The 24,650-nt window shown below is 40.8% G+C and overlaps 1 protein-coding gene across 1 annotated transcript; it reads right to left on the bottom strand.

Moving 5' to 3' along the window:
• Positions 1–555: 555 nt before the first annotated feature.
• On the bottom strand, positions 556–23,244 carry dcn (decorin). Its single transcript, XM_086268845.1, has 8 exons — positions 23,053–23,244; positions 12,750–12,970; positions 7,821–7,933; positions 6,493–6,706; positions 5,225–5,338; positions 4,880–4,973; positions 3,443–3,581; positions 556–2,007 (listed from the first exon to the last, which is right to left on the bottom strand). Exons 2-8 carry the CDS (start codon positions 12,949–12,951, stop codon positions 1,807–1,809), a joined length of 1,077 nt encoding a protein of 358 aa, XP_086124971.1. The 5' UTR covers positions 12,952–12,970; positions 23,053–23,244; the 3' UTR covers positions 556–1,806.
• Between the last annotated feature and the right edge of the window lie 1,406 nt (positions 23,245–24,650).

Raw genomic sequence — 24,650 nt, forward strand, 5'->3', positions numbered from 1 at the left:
AAACCCACCTGATTCTGTCATGATATGTTGAGCTCTTGCAGGCCTGTATACTATAATTAAAATAATTAAAACTGTAGAGAAGTACAGTTTTGATGGTGTGACTCACTTACTGTTGCCAGATGGCAAGAAAGCATTGATGTTTAGCGCGAGCAGATAAAGGCTGCGATAAAAGTGAAAGCAATCGATGACTTTTAAATAATCGAAAGTGAAACATAGTCAAACCTAGATCGCTTATTAGTCTGGTTTTATTCTGAAATGCAGTCAGCTGAAATAATGAAATTGAAATTTTTAGTGTTTGGGTGCATGTGTTTTTCATTTGATAACTCATCGCGCTTTCATTGCATATTTCCAGTCTTTGCCAAGGTTCTCTCTCAATGACATGCCTCCTGTTAGCATTCGAATTTGATGTGAATTTATGTTCCATATAAGTGAAGATTTCTCATGTTTAGTACGTTCGCTTGATCATTTGTGCTATCCAGTGACCTTGGAGCTAACTCTCCATTCACACCAAAGATAATAATGCTAATTCTGGTCATTGTAACCATTAAAAACTGCTACTGTTTCCACTAGTATTTTTATTTTGTTCATGACAACTTAGCTGGAGCCCCTGCTCCGAAAAAAAGAGGAACACGTTTGTTGCTGATATATTAAGTCTGAGCTATGGTAAGTGCTTATGCATTTAAGCAATGAGAGGTTTTTATACAGCATTTATATACAGCATCTATACATACAACATTCACACCAATATGGTTGCTGCTGGCATGTCAGTCTACATAGACCCTCCAACTTCCAACAAAAAGAATAAAAAATAAAAATAAAGGGAAGGTAAACATGAAGTAGATACATACACGCATTAACACGACAATAAAGAAAGCATCAGGTTCAAGTTGAAAGGAAAAATTAAGAGCATGCATATAAATCTTTGGGCATGGCTTCTGTTTAAAACATATATGATTTATTCTACATTTAACAAGCTATTTTCACCTTGTTTTATGGGAAGCACACACTTGGAACACAACAGGAGATGGAATGTGATGGAGAAAATATATAAAAAGATCCAGAGCTAAAACAACATGGAAGGAAGCACAAGATATCACAAAGCAAATGAAATCACTGCTGCTTTTATCTCTACTTGGATTGAGAACAATTCAAATAGACACTCTGTGTTCTTGAAATGCAGCTTGGTAATATTACACTTTGAAGTCTATTCCTAGTACACAGGCAATATCTACTACATTCTAGTATACCGGTTGTTAAAGGGTAAAACACAAGTTAACCCATTGCTGCCTGCTCTACAGGCCAGCTAATTCATACAATGCTACAGGTCTAAAAGGCGATTAAATTGAGATTTCCACTGAGTGAGATTTTTTTGTTGTTGTTGGGGTTTTTTTTTGGTTTGGGTTCATCTTTTAATTTGTTGTCCACTGAATAAATTGCACATATTATACACATTAATATGTTACAGCACTTATGTGAACATATATGCAATATTAATGCTTGCGTAACTGGTCCCGTGAATGATGTGCCCTGTGCACGAAAGCGTCACTGTAGTGTGCTAGTAGTTGCAGTAAGCTGTGGGTACTATCGTTGCACAAACCTTGAAGCTGAATATTGAATCTGATACGTTGTGTTTGAGGTCCACAGAGTTTTGAAATGAGTATGCGAATTAACTGTATCATCATTTGTGGAAAGGCAGTGTTGGTAGGGAGTCAGTGTTGTGGGGCTGTTGTCAAACACTCACACATACAAAACTCTCACACACTCATTTACAAACACACACTTCCTTGCAGTGGCATGTAGGACGCTCTACTTCTTCCTGTAGTTGCCGAGCTGGATAGCGGAGCGGTCAAAGACACAGCGGAAGGTGACTGGCTGAACTTCCCAGTAAGGCACGGGGTTGCTGAACAGGCTGATGCCAGAGTACATGGCCTTCTTGGTGTTGAAGCCGGGAGGACAGAAGTCCTCTGTTCCCACAGCAGCAATCTTGTTGGCATGAAGGTAGACCACCTAGAGCAGGGATTAAAATAATAACAACATTCGGTCACCGAACGTGCATGGCAATAATTTGGCTTTTCCAGAATAAAGCAGATTAAGAGGAAAATAATATGTCTCAAAATGAATGATAGCAACAACCAAGCTAGGCTTTTTTCCCTCCTCTCTTCAGAATGTTTAACTAAAAACAGTGGAGAAAAGGACTGCATACATGCTAATCAAGTGGTGTGTAAAAAATATGGAGAACTCAGGAAAATGACAAAGCTGCTAGGCTCTAGGAGCAAAGGCGGGAAAGTGGCATAACATTATAATGTTAATTACAGACTTCAGAGTCACCCTGCTAAATATGTCATCATATACGATGGAAAAGTCAAAAGACAGAACAAAAAGCATGAAAGAGACTTCTATAAATAATTTCTTTGTATGTGGCACCTTTTCTAAACATCTGGTTTCACTAAAAACAATATTGTTGTCCACCTTTCTTTGTTTTTTTTTAATGTAAAAAAACACCCTAAATATCGCAGTGTAGATATTCTTACAGTTGCAATAAAACCTTCTGTTATGCAACTTCTATCCGTCCACATCGGCTGATACATTTCTGCTCATTCTATTGGTAAATCTCATAGAGGGTGTGCTATTTAATGTGCTCCAGCATGCTTACAGTTGCTGCTGCCTCTGCAAGTTTCTCCTTCTCATACTGTATCTGATCGTCATTTAATTATTGCCATGCCACTTTGGGCTTTCCACAGACTTGCGTGGGATGTCTGGGAACAGGAATTGCAGATGAATCACACAATATCCTTTTTGACTCAGAGAATGGAAGTGTCCCAATCTGTGCTGGAAGTAAAGGATTTGTGCAGACTGTGCATAGTTTGCAAATTTTGAAAGTTATATCAACAACCTGGTTCATTTCTTCCAAAAGTCTGGGATGTTTGCTCTTGACAACATTCACAGAAAAAGGTAGTTTGTAATCTAATACGTTTTGATCTATTGAGAAATTCAGGGAATTACCTTAAATGAAGGAGCCTTCTGAGATAAGATTGAAGCAGTAGTTCCACATTTGAGATATCAAAGTGCCAAACTAAACGTTAAATGGCCCGTCTACTTTCCCCCTACTTTCCAGATCAGATTGTATCAGTGTAAGCTACCAACAGTCAATAAACAAACAAAAAATGAATCCATATGACTTGAGTTATGAAAGCCTTGGCTGACTTGTAATCGAGCATTGTTAACCTAAACAACCCAAATGAAAAAACGCAGCAAAGTAAACTTTTTCAGCATGGTTTACATCAGAGAAAAGGAGCTGTGTGTGATCAAACCATAAGAGAATGAGAAACATAACTACAGTGCTGGAAATAAGTGGTTGCAATAACAACCTTCCTTTGATTAAGATGTGTATTGAAAACTGGAAAAGTGCCATAATCCTAACGTTAATCAGATGAGTATGTACCTGGATGTACTTATGGTCGGGCAGGCCAGGAGGCACGCTGGTCAGAGCATTGTTGTCAAGGTGCAGCTCTCGCAGGTGGGGTGCGTTAGCCAATGTGCCGTTTTCCACAGAGCTGATCTGATTGTAGCTCAGACCCAGCCTGCAAGAAAAATCAGGAAGTAGAAAAAAGTAGTACATTGCAAACTAAGCCAGTGACATTCACTCCAAAGTCCTCAATAGCTAATAAAATGAGCTGAAAGGAAGTGAGAGAGATTTACCAGAGGAAATGCGCATGCAGGAAAATATCCACACCTGCTGCAGAGCCCAGAATCTCCCACTCAATTACTTCATTATGAGAGAATGGAAAACAAAAAGCATCTTATGCTCCTCTTCCCTCAACTTCTGCATCAAAGTGTTCTTTGTTCTGGTTTGGTATGCCATCCCTGGCATAATCTGAGCAGTGATCTTATAAACACGTTCTAGTCAAATTTATGAGCAAACCATTTATTTTGATTATCCAGAAACCACTGTTTAGGCTTTAGGGTTTTCCAGACAGAAAATTGCTTAAACAGTAACACTGCAGCTAGTTTTCCAGGTCAACAAGCCAAACCAAAGAGTGGAAACACAATTCGAAAAGGTAACTCATTCAGAAAGGTACATTATCATAAATTATGAGCCACAAGCTTAGACTTCAGCCTGCTGTACAAATGTCTGGTAGCTCTGTATGATATCAGGGATAGCAGATATTCTTGATGTAGTACTCATGTCAGGAATAGAGCTGCACTCATAGGAGCCACGCCCACCAGCTGTCCAAACCTTTTTGAGTGGCAACCAATCAGAAAAAAGCTGCCTAAAGGGAGCAGCAATGATGCAAAAGTGACTGCAGAGAAATGTGACAAAATGTGCACATTCAGAGCTGAAGCTGACAAATTCAGATGACCTAGGATTAATGGAAAAAAGTGCGTGTCTTAAGAGGCTTACTTCAGTCTCCAGTGAACCTCCCCAGACTGTTCTTCTTTATGTACTGCAGAAAAACCTAGCTCTGCAAAACTCAACCAACTCCAAACCATAGGAGAGTGAGTGCCCCACTTACTCGGCTCCCTTCTGACTGCACTCCAGCCTGTCTGCAAGCGACTGCAGGCACCCTCAGCTTAATTATCATTCAATTACAAACCCCATAATAAACTTTTTCCCTCTTACACGTAAATATGTGCCAGTGCTCTACTCTTAAATCCATTTGGGCATCTGCATTTTTTTTTTAAATTCCGGACTCTGGATAGTCAAGTTTTTCTCCTTTTTTCTAAGCATAAAGCATTAAATCTACAACTACTACAACTACTCACGGCCATGTAGTTGCAAGTGGTTAATACTGCATTGAAGTGGTCCCACCTGCACTCACTTTAAAGCTCAAAATGCAAAGGAAATCACAGTTTAAAATGATAAACATATGCATATTACTTTGCCAGGTTATTTAGGCCTTTGAGCCTGTCAGCTGTCAGCTTGGTGATTTTGTTTCCGTCCAGGTGAAGCTCAGAGAGAGAGCTGGGCAGACCTGCGAACCCACAAGACAATAGATCCACATCAAAAACCAAGTGGTATTAAGAGGTAGCAACTTCTATGACTTCTTCAATCTTCTGTGAGGGAAAAAAAGCAAGAAGAGGATATTTCTAGTCTAGGAATATGCAGTATTCCTTCTTTCTTTTCTTTTTACACTAAACCAAGTGTTTCACTGTAAACTAAAATCCAGTCGCATGCACAAATCTTCTTTTAGGAGTTATTTGTGGTAATAGATGAGAACAATACCTTTGGGGACCTCTGTGATGTTAGTGTCTGCAATGCGAATGTAAGACACCCTTTTCAGGTCAGCAAAAGCACCGGCCTCAATTCCTGCAGTTTTCAGAGGATTGGATCCAAGCTCTGAAAAAAAAGATGGAATTGAGGACACATGACGAAAAAAGAGAAATGGATCCCAAATTAGTTCCTCCCTGGATGTGTTACGGGAACAACGAGGGCTGACTAATGAAATAATTCTGTTTGCACAGTCATCTTTCTCCATGCCAGATTTCCTGGTTTGTCACAGACGGAGCATCATTCTCATACCACTTTCACTGTATTTCAGCTGATTGAATCCACACGCTGGCTTTAGTTTAATCAGTGACACAATGATACTTTATTTGTGGGACAGGGAATTTTAAGAGTTAGATATGAGTTATCAAAGTGAGGAGGAAAATAATGGGACAATTCACAGCAAGTTTTGTTGTTAGTTGCCCAGATTTGGAGATTTCAGTAGTGAAAACCTCTTTAATCTTGCAAATATAGTGAAGATAAACAACTCCTGCCTTTTAGTGTTCCAGTACATTTTAATCAAACAACTTAAGTTTGATATTGTTATTATTACAGCAGAAGAATTGATAATTGAACCTAAACACCAAATTCTAAGCTATAAAAACTGTAAGCTCATCATTTTCTACATATATGATTGGGAAAGTGTCACATCAAATTGGGAAGATGTGTTGGTATTTTAGGAGAACGCAGGGAGTTTTGTTACATTTGGCTCTGCCTTATCTTGCTTGTAGGCTTCACTATGCTGAACAACTTTGCGATTTCATGTATGAAATTTGCACAAGCGTGCAATCAGCTAACATTAGAACCGAGCCAAGGGAAAAGCACAGATCCTTCTGCAGAGAATATTCAGAAGAACGGAGACACTATCTCCAAAATTTGGATCAACTCATAGCAAAACAATCTAGATGGATAAACAGCAGTACAGCTCATTGCCCAAATATGCACATTTGATTTGTAAACTGTACATTTCTGCAAAAGAAGTGGGGGTTGTATTTTAAGACACAATAGAGAATACATTAACAGGTCACACACAAAACATTAAATCAACCTTCCCAGAGGCCGTCAAGCCACCAGCTGCATACTCGGTGTGTTTACATGAGCAAGTTTGCTTCTTTTAAAATGTAAATCAGACCTGCTAGCTATTCCTCTGTATGTAATTACTTGAGGGAAGAGCAAAAGAATATGTATAAATATAATGTGGTAACTATATCAGTAAATTTTTATACCCATGACGATGACATGGGACATGCCCTGGAAAGAGGCCTTTTTAATCTTGGTGATCTCATTCTCATGGATGCGAAGCTCCTGCAGGCTCTTTGGCATGTTAGCCGGCATTTCCTTTAGCAAGTTCTTTGACAGGTACAGGCGCTGCAGCTTGGTCAGAGGGCTGAAGGCCTTGGGGTGGATGATAGTGAGTTTGTTGTTCACGAGGATCAGAGCCTGTAAGAGGGAATACAAGGGAAATAATATGATATTCTTGACTGTAAAATGTTTTTATTGCTGCCTAGTGTCTATAACAGTGTTAAAGTTAATTAAAAATGCATGAAATGATGAGTTCAAGGCATTAACAGCAACATTTCAGTCTAGAAAATACAGCAGCAGCGTTTCACATCCAGATCACTGTTTGATATTTATTTATATGGAATTTGAACATTTATTTGAAACTTTACACCTTGGTGGCTTCTAGTTTTTCCACTGAGAAAGTTTCATGGCTATATGCACCATAGGACTGTGAAAGAAATCGTACTTTCCGAATAAAACCGCAACAAAAACAAAAGATATTTTGAACCCAGCAGATGTTGTGGTGGTGGGTGTTATTACTAATGCATTTTCAGAGGAATCTCACTCCTGCTGTTGCCCTCTCTTGGAGCAGACATGAAGCAATATGTGGTATGTGGACCAATCCCCTTGTGAGGCCAGTTACATTACATTGGAAACAGCTCTGGCTGTCAGACTGAGGCATTTATTGCGAGAAGGAAAGCTACGAGAGTTCAGAGGTGTAAGGCTGTGAGGCCTATAGGGATAATGCTTTCCATGGACTGGGGGACTGTGAGAGGGGCAGTCGTGGTATTTACTATTTGTATAGGGAAATGGAGGTGGTGCTTTATGGAGGTGGAGGATCTATCCAACATCAAAAAATTGATTTAATACAAGACTCCAGCTTCCTCCCACCGTCCAAAGACATGCAATTTGTGGGGTTAGGTTAATTGATTAATCCAAATTGCCCATAGGTGTGAATGTGGGAGTGAACGTGAGTGCGAATGGTTGTCTGTCTCTGTGTGTTAGCCCTGCGACAGACTGACGACCTGTCCAGGGTGCACCCCGCCTCTCGCCCTATGACAGCTGGGATAGGCTCCAGCGCCCCAGAAAAGGATAAGCGGAAGCGAATGGATGGATGGATGGACAAGATGTTTCCCAGTGTGGATAATCAAGTTTTATGTTGAAAGACAGCTGTGGTGAGTTTTATAGTTACATAACTTCAGACATTATATAATGTTGGGAATAACAAATGGTTCATGGGCATGCGACCCTGTGAAAGCGAATGATCTCTTACGTGTAGTCCTTTAAGGTTCTTGAAGTCATTTTCCTTGATCTCAGTGATCTTGTTGTTCTGCAGGTCCAGCAGGGTGGTGTCATCTGGAATATCCTCAGGGACAGCCTTCAGGCCTAAAGGAGGCGATTTCAATAAGAACCTGATTAACTGCATGTGTGGTTATGACAGTCAGCAGCATACAAGTGCAATAAATCCATCGGAATGATGGATGGTGGAGTTTGAAGTAAGGCGGTGACAGTGGTGGTTCAGGTGCTGAGAGGTTAACCACACTCTGACCCCAAGAGGAAATGGATACAAAACGATTACCCGCTATTCTTCCCTGGTTTCTGTCCGCCTTTGTCCGACTGTGTGAAAATGTGTAGTGTGTATTTGTGGAACTTTGTGCTGTTGCCAGAGGCAATGTGTGCTCAGCATGAGCTGCAGGAAAGACAGTTTGGACACAGATGTTTGAATGTGATGTCTTGAGTTACTGGTCTTCATCCTGGGAAGGAGGATTTTTTTTTGTCAGCTAACATGTGTGGATTTTTAAACCATCCCATAAAAATAATCAGATTGATACTGAAAAACATGTTTTTTTGAGCATCACTCAGTTTTTTTTGATAGTGTGGATGAATCGATGATTTCGATTTTTCAAAGCAATAAACAAAAACAGGTGTAGCTGATTTGATGATTTGTTTTTAATTTGAACAGCCAAGAAAAACAAATTTTTCACAATTTCACACATTTAATTTTTAGGTCCTTTAAACTTACAAATCCACATGTGATAACTGTTGTGTGTTTGTCTGCCTTGCAGTGTTACTGAATAAAGCCTCTCCATGATGTCTGTTGCATACTGGCTTGGGAATATCTAACAGTACAGGATGGTGCTTTGACTTTAAGATCTTAAGAACAGACATTCCAAAGGGACAGAAAAACTATTTGATGTGCTGCGAGGCACACATGGTGGAAATGGACCTTGAAACAAATTTCCTTTGGCATTAATGCAACTGCATACCTGGACACTGAGGTCACATGAGATCCTTTTGCTTGGACTTTAGCGCGGCACGTCATGAGCAAATTAAAAAAAAGGCATCTGATGTGAAAGACAAGTTTTCAAAAAAGTTGAATGAAGACATCTAGGAGATTTTTATGCTTCTGTGGTGATACAAAAAAAACATACGGCGAGATTCCTAATGGGCAGTTTACATTTGAGAGGAAGAGGCGTAGAATAAACTGTTTAACAAAAAAGGTTACACTCTGTTTCTCCACTCCATACGTATGTCTTGACAAATTTTGGCTCAATAACTTGTGACTACTTCTGTTTGGCTCACCCAAACATTATTTCCTGCTGGTTTGTTTTTCTGTCAGCTTTTCCAACTTGGCAGTGCATGACACATTAACACAGCAGTTTGTGGTCATCATTACATCACTGCACTGTATAGCTCTAGTCTTACACACACACCTTTTATTATTCTTTTCTAAAAAGTCAAAACATCTCTGCTTCCACGGGCCTAAAACTCATTTTTTGATGCCTCTATTGTAAAAGCAACAATTTTGTAGAAAGCCAGCTGGAAAAACTTTCAAAAGGATGTGTTTGTGGTTTCTAATAGAAGCAAAAAATACGCCATATATATTAATATGTCAGGCAAATGACAACTGCTGAAAAATATGGCCTTAACCTAGTTTCCAACATCTGTCATCTGCCTCAGCTAGACACTATTTATTACAATTTACAGTCAACTATCTGGTGACAAATACAGCTTAATAAGTACTCCATGTAACCGGAGGTTTAGAAGAAAAATGGGTGGAACATGTGGTGCTGACTATCCAACAAAATACATGGTTTTATGACGGCATGTTTCATCTGCAGATTCATTTTTTATAATAAGAGTGTCAAATTAATTAAAAACCACCCCTTCAAAACATTTAACTTAAAACTTGGCTAAAAAGGAATGTTTTCTATTTGAGTGTGAATAATGATTTGACATCTCATGTGTGGAAAAAAATCTCGCAAGAAACTCAAAAACATTCAAGATAAAGGGCGTTGTGCAATGATCATGCAATCTGATGTGATTCAAAGTAGTTGAGCCATAAATGACCTGAATATGAACTCCATAAGGCCCAACAAATGCGTTGTTTTCTGGACACGAAGTTTGGCTTAATTAATGTTCTCCATGTGATGTCATGCACGCTATGTTGGAGAGCTGTCTGCCCTGTATGTGATACAATCACTGGTTGCTAGGGACAAATCTGTATCCCTGGACTGGTTAGTAGTGATTCCTGAAGGTTGCTGGCTTTCTCGTGGGTGAAATGAGTTGGCGTGGTTGTCTGTAGTTTTTCATGTTGTTCTGCAAATACTCGCTGCCTAGCTGCCTTAAAAATAAAATCTGAGCCTCGGCACTGCAGCCAAAACATTTCAAAAGTTGCAGGTTTAACTTTGAAGGCAAACGGTCTTCATTTCTGGTTAGTTTTCACAGTTTCACTACAGCTTGGACAGTAGCTGGCCAGTAGGCAACTTTATTACCTCCATTCATACTATGAGAGCACCAATACGCTAGCGACCAAAACAAGGAAGTTTTGGTCAACTAGCTTGGGAATAAACATTTCCCCCTAGAAGCAGGTGGTTACCGGAGGGTCTCTGATCGTTCTCTAAGCCTGTGTGACTGGAGACTTTAAGTTAACCTCATGTGGTTAATGAACTGTAGCCAAGCTGTCAAATGTACTGCGAAAGCAAAGCTTGAAAGAAAAACGCCTCATTACACAATAGCAAAAGTCTAATGTTAAAAAATGTTTAAAATTACAGCATAAATTAACTGAATGTTTCACTTCTTGTTTTTCATCTGTTAGCAATCGGGAAATGAGCAAGAAAAAACTGGGCTTCGAGTTTTGTCCTCACTTCACTAATCACTCAGTTTTATATCAGAGTGATTACAATCTCAAGTGCATGATTGCTTTGGAGTAGACTGGACTAATTTGGAGCCTTACAAAGAATTAATGACACTATTTATGAAATTTCCTGTCGTTTTCTGGAACTGTGTCTGGGAAGGATGAGTTGTCACAGAACCAAATGGCTCTTGGGAAGTTTGGGACTTTTTTGGGTTGTTCAGAAGGGTGTGATGCCCAGGTTGCTCACTTTATACCGTCATATATTTTTAAAAGACAATTAGCTTTACAGGTTTAATGGGGGATTGCGCCATTTTATTACTTGTAATGGAAAAAGAAAAGCTGTTCTGCAGCCTGTCAGCAAAACCTCTTTCTTACAGATATAATCGCAACTTTTGACCCTTACACCGGTTTTCCCCCTGAATGTTTTAACTGTCATCGTGCCAGCAGCAATCAGCCTCACTGAGAAAAATCCAAATCTCTGAGTTCTTTCAGACATTTTATGGCCAGACTTGTGTGTGTCCAAACACATGCAATGTTTATTCCTGTGTGTGTGTGTGTGTGTATCTGAGCATTTGAATGTCTATTGTGGATGTGCCAGCAGATCTGCGGAGCAGATGGGGGATCTGGAAAATAGTGCTGATGCAAGAGTGGAGAATAGAGTTGCATCTTTGGGGAAAGTGCTGCTGCTCACGGCCCCTCTTGGAGTAATGACATAATGGAACTGGTCTCTCTGACCGTCTGTGTTTGTGACTGCCTGTCTGTCCCTTAACCGTTTGAGTCGCCTGCTCGTATTTGTTTGCCTGTCTCCTTATGCTTCTTTTCCAGAATCTGAAACATCTTTTGTTTGTTTATGCGATGTCTGTCTACTCCTCATCCTAGTATCCTCCATTAGTGACACTCCTCCCTGTCCTGCTCCTTCTTGAAGCTCATACTTTCCAAACAAAAACAGGGCCAAAGAATTGTCAAACCGAACTGCCTAGTCAAGCACTTTTACATAATAACCAAATATAAATGAGGTCAGGGACTTTTGTGTGTTGGATTCTGAAAGATGACTGAACCTTTTGTGTATACCATACATGAGATTAGACAAACATGGCAGATGAGGTCCAAACAAAGAAGATGACTATTGAGTAAATTGTTGTGAGTGTGATGAATGAAAAACCCAACTAATAGTAGTTCTAACCTTGGTAAATAAACCATGTAAACTTATAGAAGCACTTTTTGGTTAATTTACGGTACTAGAATATATTTATGAAGTCCAGGTTAACCTTTAATCGCTGCTGCGATTAAAGAAAAGCTGTTATCCAGAAAAAGAAGATAATCTTGTTGTTACAAGAAATGAAATAAGACTTGCAGCATCTGGAAGCAGTTAATGTATCAAAACAAGTTCTCTGGAGGACTGTGCAAGAATGAGTAACACAATACACCCTTCCAATGACCCTTTGGGTTTGGGTGGAGCGAGGAAAGCAAGTGACTTCTTTCAGGCTCTTAACTCCTTCCCCCATAAAGAACATTTGGTGATCTCTCCAGTACCCTTAATGATGAGTTTTCACACCTCTATATATAAATTAAGATGTGGTTTGGCAACTAATAGGGTGGCACTAGTGAACTGTACAGGGAGAAATAACCATCACTACCTGATGCACACCCAATCTTTTTTTAGGAAGCAGGCCTGAAATATGACAGAAAAGAGAAGCTATGGTTACCCCTAGTAGGTGTCTGAGGAGGAAAAGAGTTAAAAAATGTAATGCCATTAATGGTACAGTGGAACAAGCTCAGGCATTTTGATTCTAGAACAGGACTGCACATGAAGGACTGAATGAAGAAAACATTTCTTCTCACAAATGTTTAGGAATTAGGCCTTAAAATAGATGTTAGCTGTGCTCAAGCAAACCCAAAAGAAACATGCAAAGCATATCTTTACAGGTGATGGAGTTCTGTTTGTCTATATATACTGAAAGATTTTGGACTTTAACCATGGATAATTCTCATATTGTTTAATCAGTGCTAGAAAACAAGTCTACACAACCATATAAACCACCACTGGGAAGTGTATTGCCTTACCAAGGTCAGAGCACTGGATCACACGCAAGTGGCACTGGCATCTGAAGGGGCATTTAGGGCCTCCAATCACGGGGGGCAATGGGGACTGAGTAACAGGGTCCCCTGACCCCTCATCCATCATGAAGTCTAAGAAGCCAGACTGGCGAAAGGGCAGAGCCCAGCAGGCGGTGACCAGGAGCAGAGAGAGACAGGCAGACCTCATGGTGCTGATAGTAGGGAGCCTGAAATGACACAGAAGGTTTTGGGTGGATACACTTTGAATATAGTCTTTTAGTTTAGAAAATAAGTTTAGAAAATACCAAATTCTGTTGAATTGGATGCTGTTGAATGCTGCAATAAGTCAAAAGCAGACAAAAGAATTCAGTTTATAAGAAAAAGAATAAGAAATGTAGAAGTAAAAACACCTTTAGTTTAGAGAGATTAGTGAGGGTCATCCGACTGAGGGTTCCCTTACAGATACTGTTAAAAATAACAATCATATAAAATAATATATTTTCATTTTCATATTTTAAAATTTTTTTTTTTTACATTGTTACAATCCACGTGTCAGCCTTATTGTGACCATGGTCAAGTCTGCATTTCTACTGTTACTGCTGGAACTAGAGAAGGCTTAACATTTAAACATTTATAGAATGAGATATACAATACAAATGAAATGAAATGAAAGATTTCCTTTATCTGTCCTTTTGGCACCTAAGTTTCAGTCTGTAAGAGAAAATCATCCACTTATCCCCTTCTTACATAGAGCCTTTGTGTAATCCATGTGGATCCCTGGGTACTTTTACACCTACACCACATCAATATCCTATCCCAGCATAACCATGGCCCACGTAGCCTTTCATATTCACACGATGATACCTCCCAGTCCACTCTAGAAAAAACATCCAGTAGTGCTCCATGCTTCTCCTCCTGTATCACCAATACAGCAAACCACTGCAGAATTGTCAGTATTTCTGTAGGTTGTATTGCAAACTTTGCTGAAATTATGAGGTGTATAAGGTGAACAGGAACAGGAGACAATATAGTCTCTTTCATACTGTATCACCAATTCATACAGAGCACTACCCAAACTCACACCGAGTCCTGGCTGTCAGATAGTCCAGCGGTCCCCAACCCCCGGGCCTCGGATCGGTACCGGTCCATGAGTCGTTTGGTACCGGGCCGCGAGAGTTGAGGCTCAGGTGTGAAATGTATTTTTTTCAGGGTTTGTATTGGTTTTCAGCGTTATTTTGTTATCGTTCTTATCGTTAACTCGGTTTTCCTGGGTCTTTTCACGTGTGTTATGAATAAATCTTCTTTTTTTCGGTACCGGTACTAGTTTTATTTTGTTGTATTTATCCGCGACACCTTAAAGGCCGGTCCGTGAAAATAATGTCGGGCATAAACCGATCCGTGGCGCAAAAAAGGTTGGGGACCGCTGAGATAGTCTACTGACATTTCCTGTATCTTCTCATGATAAATTCACTTGGAAAATCAAAGAAGGTGATCCTGTTGCTATCTAGATGGGAGTATGCTTTCTGCAGCACATACTGCAGATGTCTGCATGCTCCATTCCCAGATTTGGTCTATATGCAAACTACAGAGGGTCAAGAGATGTTTTCATGAGCAGCATCAAGTGGGCCAAGACATTTGCTTTCTCCAGCCTGCCCACTGGTCGGCTGTCTGTTGTGCTTTGGCAGAGTTTCTGAATTTCCTCCTCTATGAGCTCTTACATTTTCAACTTAACCTTCAGCTCCACCCTATCCCTAGACATGAAGACTTCATCTTTTCATTAGGCATTTCTTTCAATGACCAAAGGATTGTTCATAAAGATGTGAGATGGGCAAATGAACTGAATCATTTCTTCAACAGATTTGATTCAGCCATGAGGCAGTCTGCAACATCGGCTGCAGACTCACCCACCCCCACTGCTGCTGTTCCACCTCAGACACTTCACACCTCCTCTATTCACCCTGCTCACTCCCCCCCACCCCCAACTGCAGCATCCAATACACACTCAACACAAGGCTCCAGCCTGTCTCTCTCAACCACCCAGGTTAGGAGGGAACTGAGGAGGATTAATGGCAAGAAGGCAGCGGGTCCAGATGGCATCAGCTCGAGGGTCGTCAGGTCCTGCACGGACCAACTGTGTGGGGTGATGGAGCACCTCTTCAACCTGAGCCTGAGGTTGGGAAGAGTCCCACAGCTCTGGAAAACCTCCTGTGTTGTACCAGTGCCAAAGACTTCACGCCCCAAGGACCTCAACAGCTACAGGCCGGTGGCTCTGACATCCCACCTGATGAAGACCCTGGAGCGGTTGGTCCTGGCTCAGCTTCGGCGCCTAATAAGCTCATCACTGGACCCACTTCAGTTTGCCTACCAGCCTGGCATTGGAGCGGATGATGCCGTCATTCACCTCCTACATCGTTCCCTCGCTCACCTGGAGACCGCTGGAAGCACTGTGAGAATCATGTTCTTTGATTTCTCCAGTGCCTTCAACACTATTCTTCCCTCGGTTCTAAAGGACAAGCTGGTGAACTCTGGAGTGGACCATCACCTCACTACCTGGATCCTGGACTACCTCACCGACCGACCACAGTATGTGAGGACTCAGGGCTGTGTGTCGGACAGGGTCGTCTGCAGTACGGGGGCCCCACAGGGAACGGTTCTGGCTCCGTTCCTCTTCACCATCTACACTGCAGACTTCTCCCACAATTCCACCCAGTGCTTCCTGCAGAAGTTCTCTGATGACTCTGCAATAGTCGGCCTCATCACTGATGGGGACGACAAGGAGTACAGAGGTCTGACCCAAGACTTTGTGGACTGGTGCCAGCTGAACTACCTCCAGATCAACGCCAGTAAAACCAAGGAACTGGTGGTAGACTTCCGCAGGCACAAGCATTCTCCACTGCAACCACTGAACATCCAAGGTATGGACATTGAGGCTGTGGACAGCTACAGGTACCTTGGTGTTCATCTGAACAATAGACTGGACTGGACTCATAACTCAGACGCCCTCTACAGGAAAGGGCAGAGCAGGCTGTACCTGCTGCGGAGACTCAGGTCGTTTGGAGTGGAGGGCCCACTCCTGAAGACCTTCTATGACTCTGTTGTGGCTTCTGCTATCTTTTATGGCGTGGTCTGCTGGGGCGGCAGCATCTCTGCTGGGGACAGGAAGAGACTGAACAGGGTGATCCGAAGGGCCAGCTCTGTTCTAGGATGCCCTCTGGACCCAGTGGAGGTGGTGAGTGACAGGAGAACGGCGGCTAAGCTGTCATCCCTGATGGACAACATCTCCCACCCCATGCAGCAGACTGTGACAGCACTGAGCAGCTCCTTCAGTGGGAGACTGCGGCACCCACGGTGTGGGACGGAGAGATTTCGCAGGTCTTTCCTCCCCACTGCTGTCAGACTCCATAATAAAGACTTTAACTGATCAAGCACACACATCCATACATATGCAATAATACTAAGTGCAATAATCCTTTCTGTCATCGTTGTATTTTTACTCAGTTGTATATAGTATTTGTATTTGTATTCTATTTTTATCTTATTGTATATTTATTTTATTTTATTCTACTGTATATAGTATTTTATTTTATTCTATTCTGTACAGTTGTGTACTGTATTTATTCTTATTGTATTCTAATTTTTGCCTCATAACTTTTGCACTGTCCACTCCTGCTGTGACAAAACAAATTTCCCACGTGTGGGACTAATAAAGGTTATCTTATCTTATCTTATCTTATAAATCAACATGAAATCCTTTTTGGGGAGATAGTGTGGTCACAAAATTTTATGTGTTCTGTGATTCTGCCAGCAAAACTGTTAATGTCCTGTCCATGAGGTGAACCAAGTACTCTGGTTCCAGTATGTAGCATCAAAGAAGTCCTGGATTACCTCTACAGGCTCATTTTCCATTAATTTTTACCTTTTCATTAAGCGTGTTTCATAGTTTTTGCACCCGTTTCTTTTTTTTAATAACCATTTTAGCTAACAGCTGCTTGCGTTTTTACAGTAATTCAAAGAAGATGCATGACAAGAAATTTCATGGCTGCAGCTGTATATCATATTTAATGATCGTTTGCTTGTCGAACACTTCATCTTCTGTATGGGTCTATATCTACAGTACAAGTGGAGTCGCTGGGAGAATCCTACTTCCTTTTTTTTCTATTTCTAAAGATAACCACACACACACACACACACACACACACACACACACACACACACACACACACACACATGCAGAGTCTCAAAGACCCAGCAATCTGCTTGTCAACCTTAAAGCCAAACGTTCCTCCTTCCCTCGTGGTGCCACAATAATTGAAGGGCGCTTTTGAGCCACAGCTGCTAACAAACAATTTTGGAGCTGCTGGTCTGCAGCCGACCTTGACCTGAGCATCATGACCAGGATGATGAAACTTAACAAAAACCATCAGCTGGCCAGGGTTAAAAGTGACTCCGAGGTTGCTTATATGGCCTCTGAGCACACATAGGATGTTAGTGGCCCATATGTTTATTTTATTGGGGTTTTTTTTGTGTGACTGGGTTCATGTTAAGGTCTTCTCAAGTGTGGATGAAACAAAAAGTTTGTTTTAATGTGTGTTAACACAGGTACCTGTGTTGTTTTTTGTACTGTAGTACTTTTTCTATTCTATTATTAGGCATGTCACAATGAAAATACTAGATTTGTTGCTTAAACTATTTTGTAAGCTTTTAAGAGAATGGGAGTGACAGTGAGTGCTGACGTAGTGCAAATCCTGGTTAAGGTTGTGTCGGGTCATGGGGATCACGGCTCAAAGTGACTCTCAACATGAGCAGTAATTATAGTCTCTGTCCACAAAACAGCCACCGATTTGACACACTGTACAGCTTCAGTCCAGCGGTTACAGTGCTTGCATACAGTGTGACCAAGCTTGAAATCACATCCATTCAGAGGGGAATCAAGTTCGATAGGTTCGTTTCTGCCTCTTAACTTTCCTTGTTTTGCTATGAAGTGCAAAAACCAGAACCCCCCCCCCCCCCCCCCCCCCCCAAAACAAAGCAGCTGATTCTATAGGTTGGAAATTAGAAACTGGAATTGTGTCACATGATCATGTGTTTAATGTCCAGATTCAACTTTCTGTGCTTTAAAAACATGTTGCATTTGTTTTACTTGAATGTGTTGAATGAAAAAGCTCTGGTCTCAGCAAACATCTGATCCAGAGGACAAGTTGTTCCAGTCTTCCAAGGGCTGCGTAATCTTGGCTGTGTTAGGCTCTCATATCTAATCAAAGCAGAAAATTCAATCCAATAAAAACCTCATCTACGAAACTGAATGCAGTGTTCTTTAATTTTGTTGGATTTTGGGATGTAAGGCACTCGTAGGCCAGTATTATGAGTATTATGAGCCAGTGGATGCCAGATCATATGGTACCAAAATAACTATAACCAACATCATGTTGTGCTGTTGACACAGTATCTATAACAAAGTATCTATGTCAAATTGGATGGACCTGTTTTGCATGATAATTCATTTGCTAAAGCATTATAGTTTAACTATTTCAAGCCACTTTGCCAATCTTTTCAGTGAACTACTGATATTATAAACTCCTTACATCTGGCACATTTCAGAGGCTGAAAACTCAAATTAATCAGCAAAACCAGGTTTATTTAACAGAACAGAACAGAAATGGGTACACATAACCAAGGACTACTGAACCTTATCTGTCTGCTTTGACCTCTGGCCAAAAACACACAACTAGATATACATGAACATGTTCACTGGTGCAGAATTTCAGTTTCCCTGCCATCAATCTGTCAGACGGTGTCCATAAACACTTCAGCATCTTTTAATGGAAGCCAGACATGCAAAAGGAAGAACGAGATGAGAGCAATCTCAAACTGAGCTCTGTTAGCCTTTAACTGCTGCAGCAATACTGCAAACACAAAGCTTACTGCTTACTACTTCATGAGTTATATTAAGATTTAGGAGTTGCTGATGATGAGAGTAAAATTATTTGAAACAAACCCAAGAAAAATAAAACTAAAAGCTTTTCAGACAGAGATTGTTCTTTGGGACGTTAACTAAGAAATTGGAATCATAGCTGCAGAATAAACTTTAAGTGGTATTAGCATTATTAAGTTAGGCGTTTTTGGGTCAAGAGGTGTAGAAATTTATAAACTAGTAACTAGTAACTAAAAATTTTGGTCACCCAAAGTCTTTCTGTAAGCTTTAATGTTTACTCTAAAAACCCACAGACACAATGAAAAAGTTAAAATTCAACCTGCTGCACCCCAGGCATTGCTTCCTTAATTACCAGTCTGCTCAGATGCATCTACAGGCCCCGAAGGATTGGCCTGCAAATCTGAAATATGGCTTCTCAAACAACCCGAAGGGCTGTCAGCCCTGAACAGCATGCAGGAACATGACTTGACCCTGCAAAACCCCAGATCACACCAGTGTGTGCATTTCTAATTCCCTCTAAGAAGATACAACTTTCTGTTACAGGATAAATGTGATTCACTTTATCACTTCCAGTTTTACAGAGGACACCACCAAGCTGGAGATACAAACATAACACTAGAAAATTTTATCATTTTGTTCCTAAAATGCAGAAAACATCTTTTATTTCTATTAAAAATAAAAACAAAAAAACCCAACTTTAATATATTTTTTTAGTGATTTAATGTTTGTAAAATCTCTAAATTACATTTCAAATTAAACGCACATGAAAGTGTGAACAAATAGTAACCGCATTAAACCATCTTCCAAACCTCCCTGCTTGATCTTTCAGGTCAGAGTGGCTTTATTCGAGGAACATGACGAATATTGTTGATGGTGTGGCTGTATGCCAGCTTGGAAGGTGACAATGAGAAATTCTTTGTTGACAAAAAGTGGACAGAAACTAATTGGCAAAAGCTGCTAGACAAAAGGTTTCCTGTTATTGAGCTATGAAGCAAACACTTGCACTTTAAAAACAAATGCATGTTTGAGAAACAGTGCTGCAAAAAATGTCCTCATCAGTAAAACAAAGATTAGCATGTGCAGAAGTGATATATAGCCATTCATTGGAACCTAACTTGAGAAATATGTTTGGCTTTATAGTGAGATTTAAAACACACTTGGATCAAGATACTGGTGTAGTAGCAATTTTTAATCGTCGTATTTTACTGCACTGAGACAACTGATGGTTTAATGACTTCCAAAGACTTTGAAAGGGCTTCCAGTGATCATCAAAGGCTTCTCAAAGCATTGACCAAAGAATCAAACTAGGTATAGCAATGTGAAAAGCTCGGGCAACTGTGAAAAGCTTTAATCGATAAGGTTACCATTCAACAATATTTTCTTACGTATCTGAAACCTGGGATTCATCAGTCCAGGCTACTAATGAAAAAAAGGGGGGGAAGGGTTTGACATTTCCTGTGGCGGTGACATCCTTGTCAGTTCTCCTGTCTTCAACTTTTGTCTCATCTCCCTTCCCTCCCTCCACTCTCCCCTAAAACTGGCCTCAGCATTACTAATGAATCCCAGACAGGAAACGGAGCCTGCAAGAGGGAGTAAAGCAATTTTCCCTTCTATGCTTCGTCACTTTCGATCGACCAAAGTGCAACAGCAGAACAGAAACAGATTCACCACAGAGCTTTAATTTGAACAAATCAAACCATGATGAACCAATCACCATAAAGCAGACGCTAACTGCCACTCTCGACCCTTGTCTGCTACCTCGCTCCTCTCCTCTTAACTCTCCACAGGCCTGCTCCTGACTTAGCAGAGTGTCTGCAGGCCATGAATCACTGGAAGGTATTTACAAGGCCACAGGACATTTAAAACACATGTGGCCCCTTTAACCTATCAGCAAATGAATATGTTTCCCCCTCCCACATGATTGCACAAACACATATGCTTGATTGATGACTATGGTAAAATTACTGAGAACTTTTAATTCAGCAGTTACCCAACAAGTCAGTGGTCGTTACAGTCAACGAATTTCTGATACATACTTGGGGGATTTTGTGAGGGAGAACATGAACATCTGAAAATATGCACAGGCACTGCCAACAAACAATGTCAGTGCCAACGAGTTCTCTAAAATTAATATGAGTAAAGCCAAATCAGTCTTTCCTTCCGTGTATATCTGCATGATGGGATGTTTTAGGCTCCAAGAAAAACCCAAGGGTTTTTCACCACTATGATTCAAAGTAGTTTCTTCATAGAGAAACTAAAAGTTTCAGACTAAAAAATATAACTGAAAGAACTTCTTGGGTCTTAAAACCTTGCCTGGTGTTTGGAATCAAAGTATGAGAAAGCCAGTGAGTGGTTAAACCACATTTCAGCTGTTCCATGTGAAGAGCTGTCAACCTGCCATCAGCCTCAGTCCCATTATCAAACGTCTGTGCTGTACAGACGTGGACAAACTGCCCAACCTTCTCCACCTTTCTTCTCTTTCCATCTCCTCCTCCCATTTTGTGCTCTCTTCTTTCCTTGCCAAGCCTTTCTCTCATAGCTTTTGGTATTTTCTTTCTCTGTCTGACCCCTTAACTTTGGCCTGAAGGACTGACATGTGGAACTTTCTGGTATTCCAACACACACAGGGGGAAAATACTTCAAGGCTGATGTCCATTCAAGTTCCATTGTTCTTTTCCTTTTTTTGACCCAAACAATTGAATTCCAAATGGAAAAAAATGCCGTCCAGCTTTTAGTTTAAAATCTGGTATTTCTGGTTTCTGGTTCAAACATTAAACAGCTGCTTAGCCCAAGAAACTATGATCTGGAGGAGTACTTTTATTGCTCTGGGTGTATTTTAGCACAATGTGTATGCCTCTTTTTGGCTTCGATTCTATTCTAAGTGACATTTTTCTTTCTGTGTTGTTTCTAAGTTTTCCCCAGTTTTACTCCATTCCATTCAGTGTCATTCAGTGCAGCTGAGCCTTATTAAGTTTTTTCTCTGCTGGCAAAGAAAGGATGTAATGAGTTAGCTCAGAGTTGTGTGGTGGCTTGCCGGGAAGTCTTCAGACCTCTTTGATAGAGGAAGCTGTACCATTACAGGATTAATGGTGCTGTGTGTTGCCAGGTAGAGGGTTTTTTTCATCTCCTCCTTTTTCATCTCCTCTTCTCACTTTAAGTTGCCCCTAGCAATTTGGGCGCTGCTCTGCTTCTGTGAAAACACAGTTGCAAATGCCACGGCGGACAGAGGAGGTATGTACTGAAAGGAAACAGGTTCACTGAGCAGACAGATAAGGGATTGGGGTTAAAATGGCCTGAAATGAGTCACTGAAATGGAAAGTGTGAGAAGCACCAGCAACAACCTTTCCAATCAACATCTTGACATGCAGTGATGGGCTGAATAAACACAAAGAAATCCTCATTGTTGTCGTTTCAACTTTTTTTCTCCACTCATTTACTTGTAGACTGGCCAATACGCCACAGGGAAAGGAAAAAAAGAGAGAAAAAGAAAGCTAAACAAAGAGAGAAAGAGAGAGGGAGAGGGAAAAATGAATGCAACAAATCAGAATCTTTTCCACTGACGTTAGCAAATAATGACAAAAAGAATTAACCAAGTTAAGGAGAAAGAAAGTCCAAGTTTTCTCCCTTTTCCTCTCTTAAACCCTTCCATAAGCATTGCAAATCTGATTCTATTGCCATGTAAAAATACAACACATTTGAATAATCCCCTGACATATGGGTTACATCTAAACAGTCAACAAATAAGTGGCCAAACACTTCTCTGGTCAGCTGCCATAAAAACCAACAAATTAGAAATGCAAGTTAAAACTGTAAAGTGAGAGAACTTCACACAGTCCTCACTGGTGGATACTTTGGAGATCAAATACGGGGAAAAAATAATACTTTTTTGGCAGACGAGCGAGGTACTGGTATCAACAGCACTACCACACCCCCTTCCCTAGTCGCTGCTTTCAGAGCTGTATGGAGATTGGACTGGGAATGATTAAAGTCTCATCACAAAGCCAAGAGTGCTGTGGGAACAAGGCTTGGCAACAAATCGGGAATATATACAACACACACATGCACACAGATGCAAAATTAAGTATGAAAGGAGGCACACTTAAACCCACTTTGCCTCACATGTAGACACATGTTTAGAAAATAACATCGTCAGCAAATAATGTCAGTTTTATATAATGGACAAAGAGATGTTCCTAATTCATCCCTATATGTGTAAGCAAGACATTAAATGATACAAAAATCTGAAGAGTTATCTCAAAACTATTCTCAAACTAAACAAATCTGTTCACAGTCAAGCCCAAGTCGTTGTTCTTGAGCTAAGATCACTCATTCATTCTCAGATTTTCATCCTTTATCAGAGTTAAAAGATTAACCTACCTGTTCTCAGTGGAAGCTAGGCAAAGAGAGTGGTTGAGATGAGCTTGACTCCCAAAATCCAGTCGAGCAGGGGGATGAGACTGTGAAGTGGCTGAGAGGGCCTATGGGGTAATTGGACTCGGAGCGCATGCAGCCAAGATCAAGCAGGTGTGCTCTGTCACAACAAGGGGAGGGGAGAGAGAGAGAGAGAGAGGGTGAGAGAGGAAAAGAGTAGCAGGAGGGAAAGGGGAGTGAGACAGAAAGGGGGAGGGGTCCAACTGCGGAGCTCCTCTCAGGACCGAAACAATTGGTGGAGAACTTCCTTCGTGCTTGTGTGCTCCAAAAACAGCTGGGAATGGAGAAGGGAGGAAGGAAAAGAAGGAGAGAGAAAAAGAGGGCGAGCAGACAGAAAGGAAGAAAGAAGGAAAGATAGAAAGAGAAAGAGGCAGAGTCGAATTAAAGGCGGTGAGCAGGGATTCGTCTGGAAGCAAACTACTGAGACATCTGGTAATGATAGGTCCTCTGTGGAGCTCAGCAGAGAACACTGCACACAAACTCTTTTTCTTTCTCTTTCACGCTCTGTCATTCATTCTCATTCAAACTCCACTGACTACCTCCAGGAAAAACACACACACACACACACACACACACACACACACACACACACACACACACACACACACACACACACACACACACAAACCTCTTTCTCCTTTTTAACCCCATTGCCCAAATCTTAATGAGGTTTGTTTAGGCTGCCGTCATGAATCAGGGTGTGTTGGGCTTTACCAGACAAAAATAGAGGAGGAGCCCTCCAATCTTAGTCCTTGGAGAAAAAAAAATTACATTTTTAAAATATATTTTTATTAAAAAGAAAAAAATACCCTGAAACTCATATAGTGTTATTTTAAAAAATTACCACAGCAGCCCACCTATTGCTGTGGTTATGGATGGGGAAAGACTGAGGTAAAGGACATATTAGCTTTCATTTATCTAGCAACAAAACTATTTCACTCTTTCAGGAGTGACTGTGTCCCAGGTGGTGGATCAGTATCCTCCAGTCCACATGTCGAAGTGTCCCCCGAGCAAGATACTGAATACCGAGCTGCCCCTAATGCACGCCATCAAAGTGTGAACGTGTGAAAGTTAGACAAAGCACTTAGACATAAATAAAACCGTTGTAATAATGAGATACGTTGCAGTAAGACTTTGAGTGCTCAAACTTAGTCAGAAGGCCTTACATAAGTACCAGTCCATTTACCATTTAGTCAATAAGTACTTAATATCATTGCAAGGGAAAAACCATAAGAAGGGTAATTGTTACAAAGTCAATAATAATCACTGTAAAGAAATATAACATTTCCCAAATGACCCGAAAGCTGTGGTCTGAGCTTCTCAGATTGTTTTAATAAGCAAAGAATGGTCAGCTGAAGGTGAAGTCTTGGCCTTGATATCTGCTGACTACACCTAAAACACTGAAATATTGGTTTTAGTATCCAAACGTTGAGTGAGATGACGAACTCATTGGTTCCCAGATTGCAATGCACTGACCATTGGCAGAGGGTGGTGAGCATTGAGTACCAAATCAGCCATCAGGTTCAAGAAAACTTCTAATAAGT

This window comes from Aulonocara sp. 'chitande type north' Nkhata Bay, linkage group LG17, assembly GCF_057382095.1.
Source record: "Aulonocara sp. 'chitande type north' Nkhata Bay isolate Kocher_YH1m ecotype deep benthic linkage group LG17, A_spYH_male_GT1.1, whole genome shotgun sequence".
Classification (NCBI taxonomy): domain Eukaryota; kingdom Metazoa; phylum Chordata; class Actinopteri; order Cichliformes; family Cichlidae; genus Aulonocara; species Aulonocara sp. 'chitande type north' Nkhata Bay.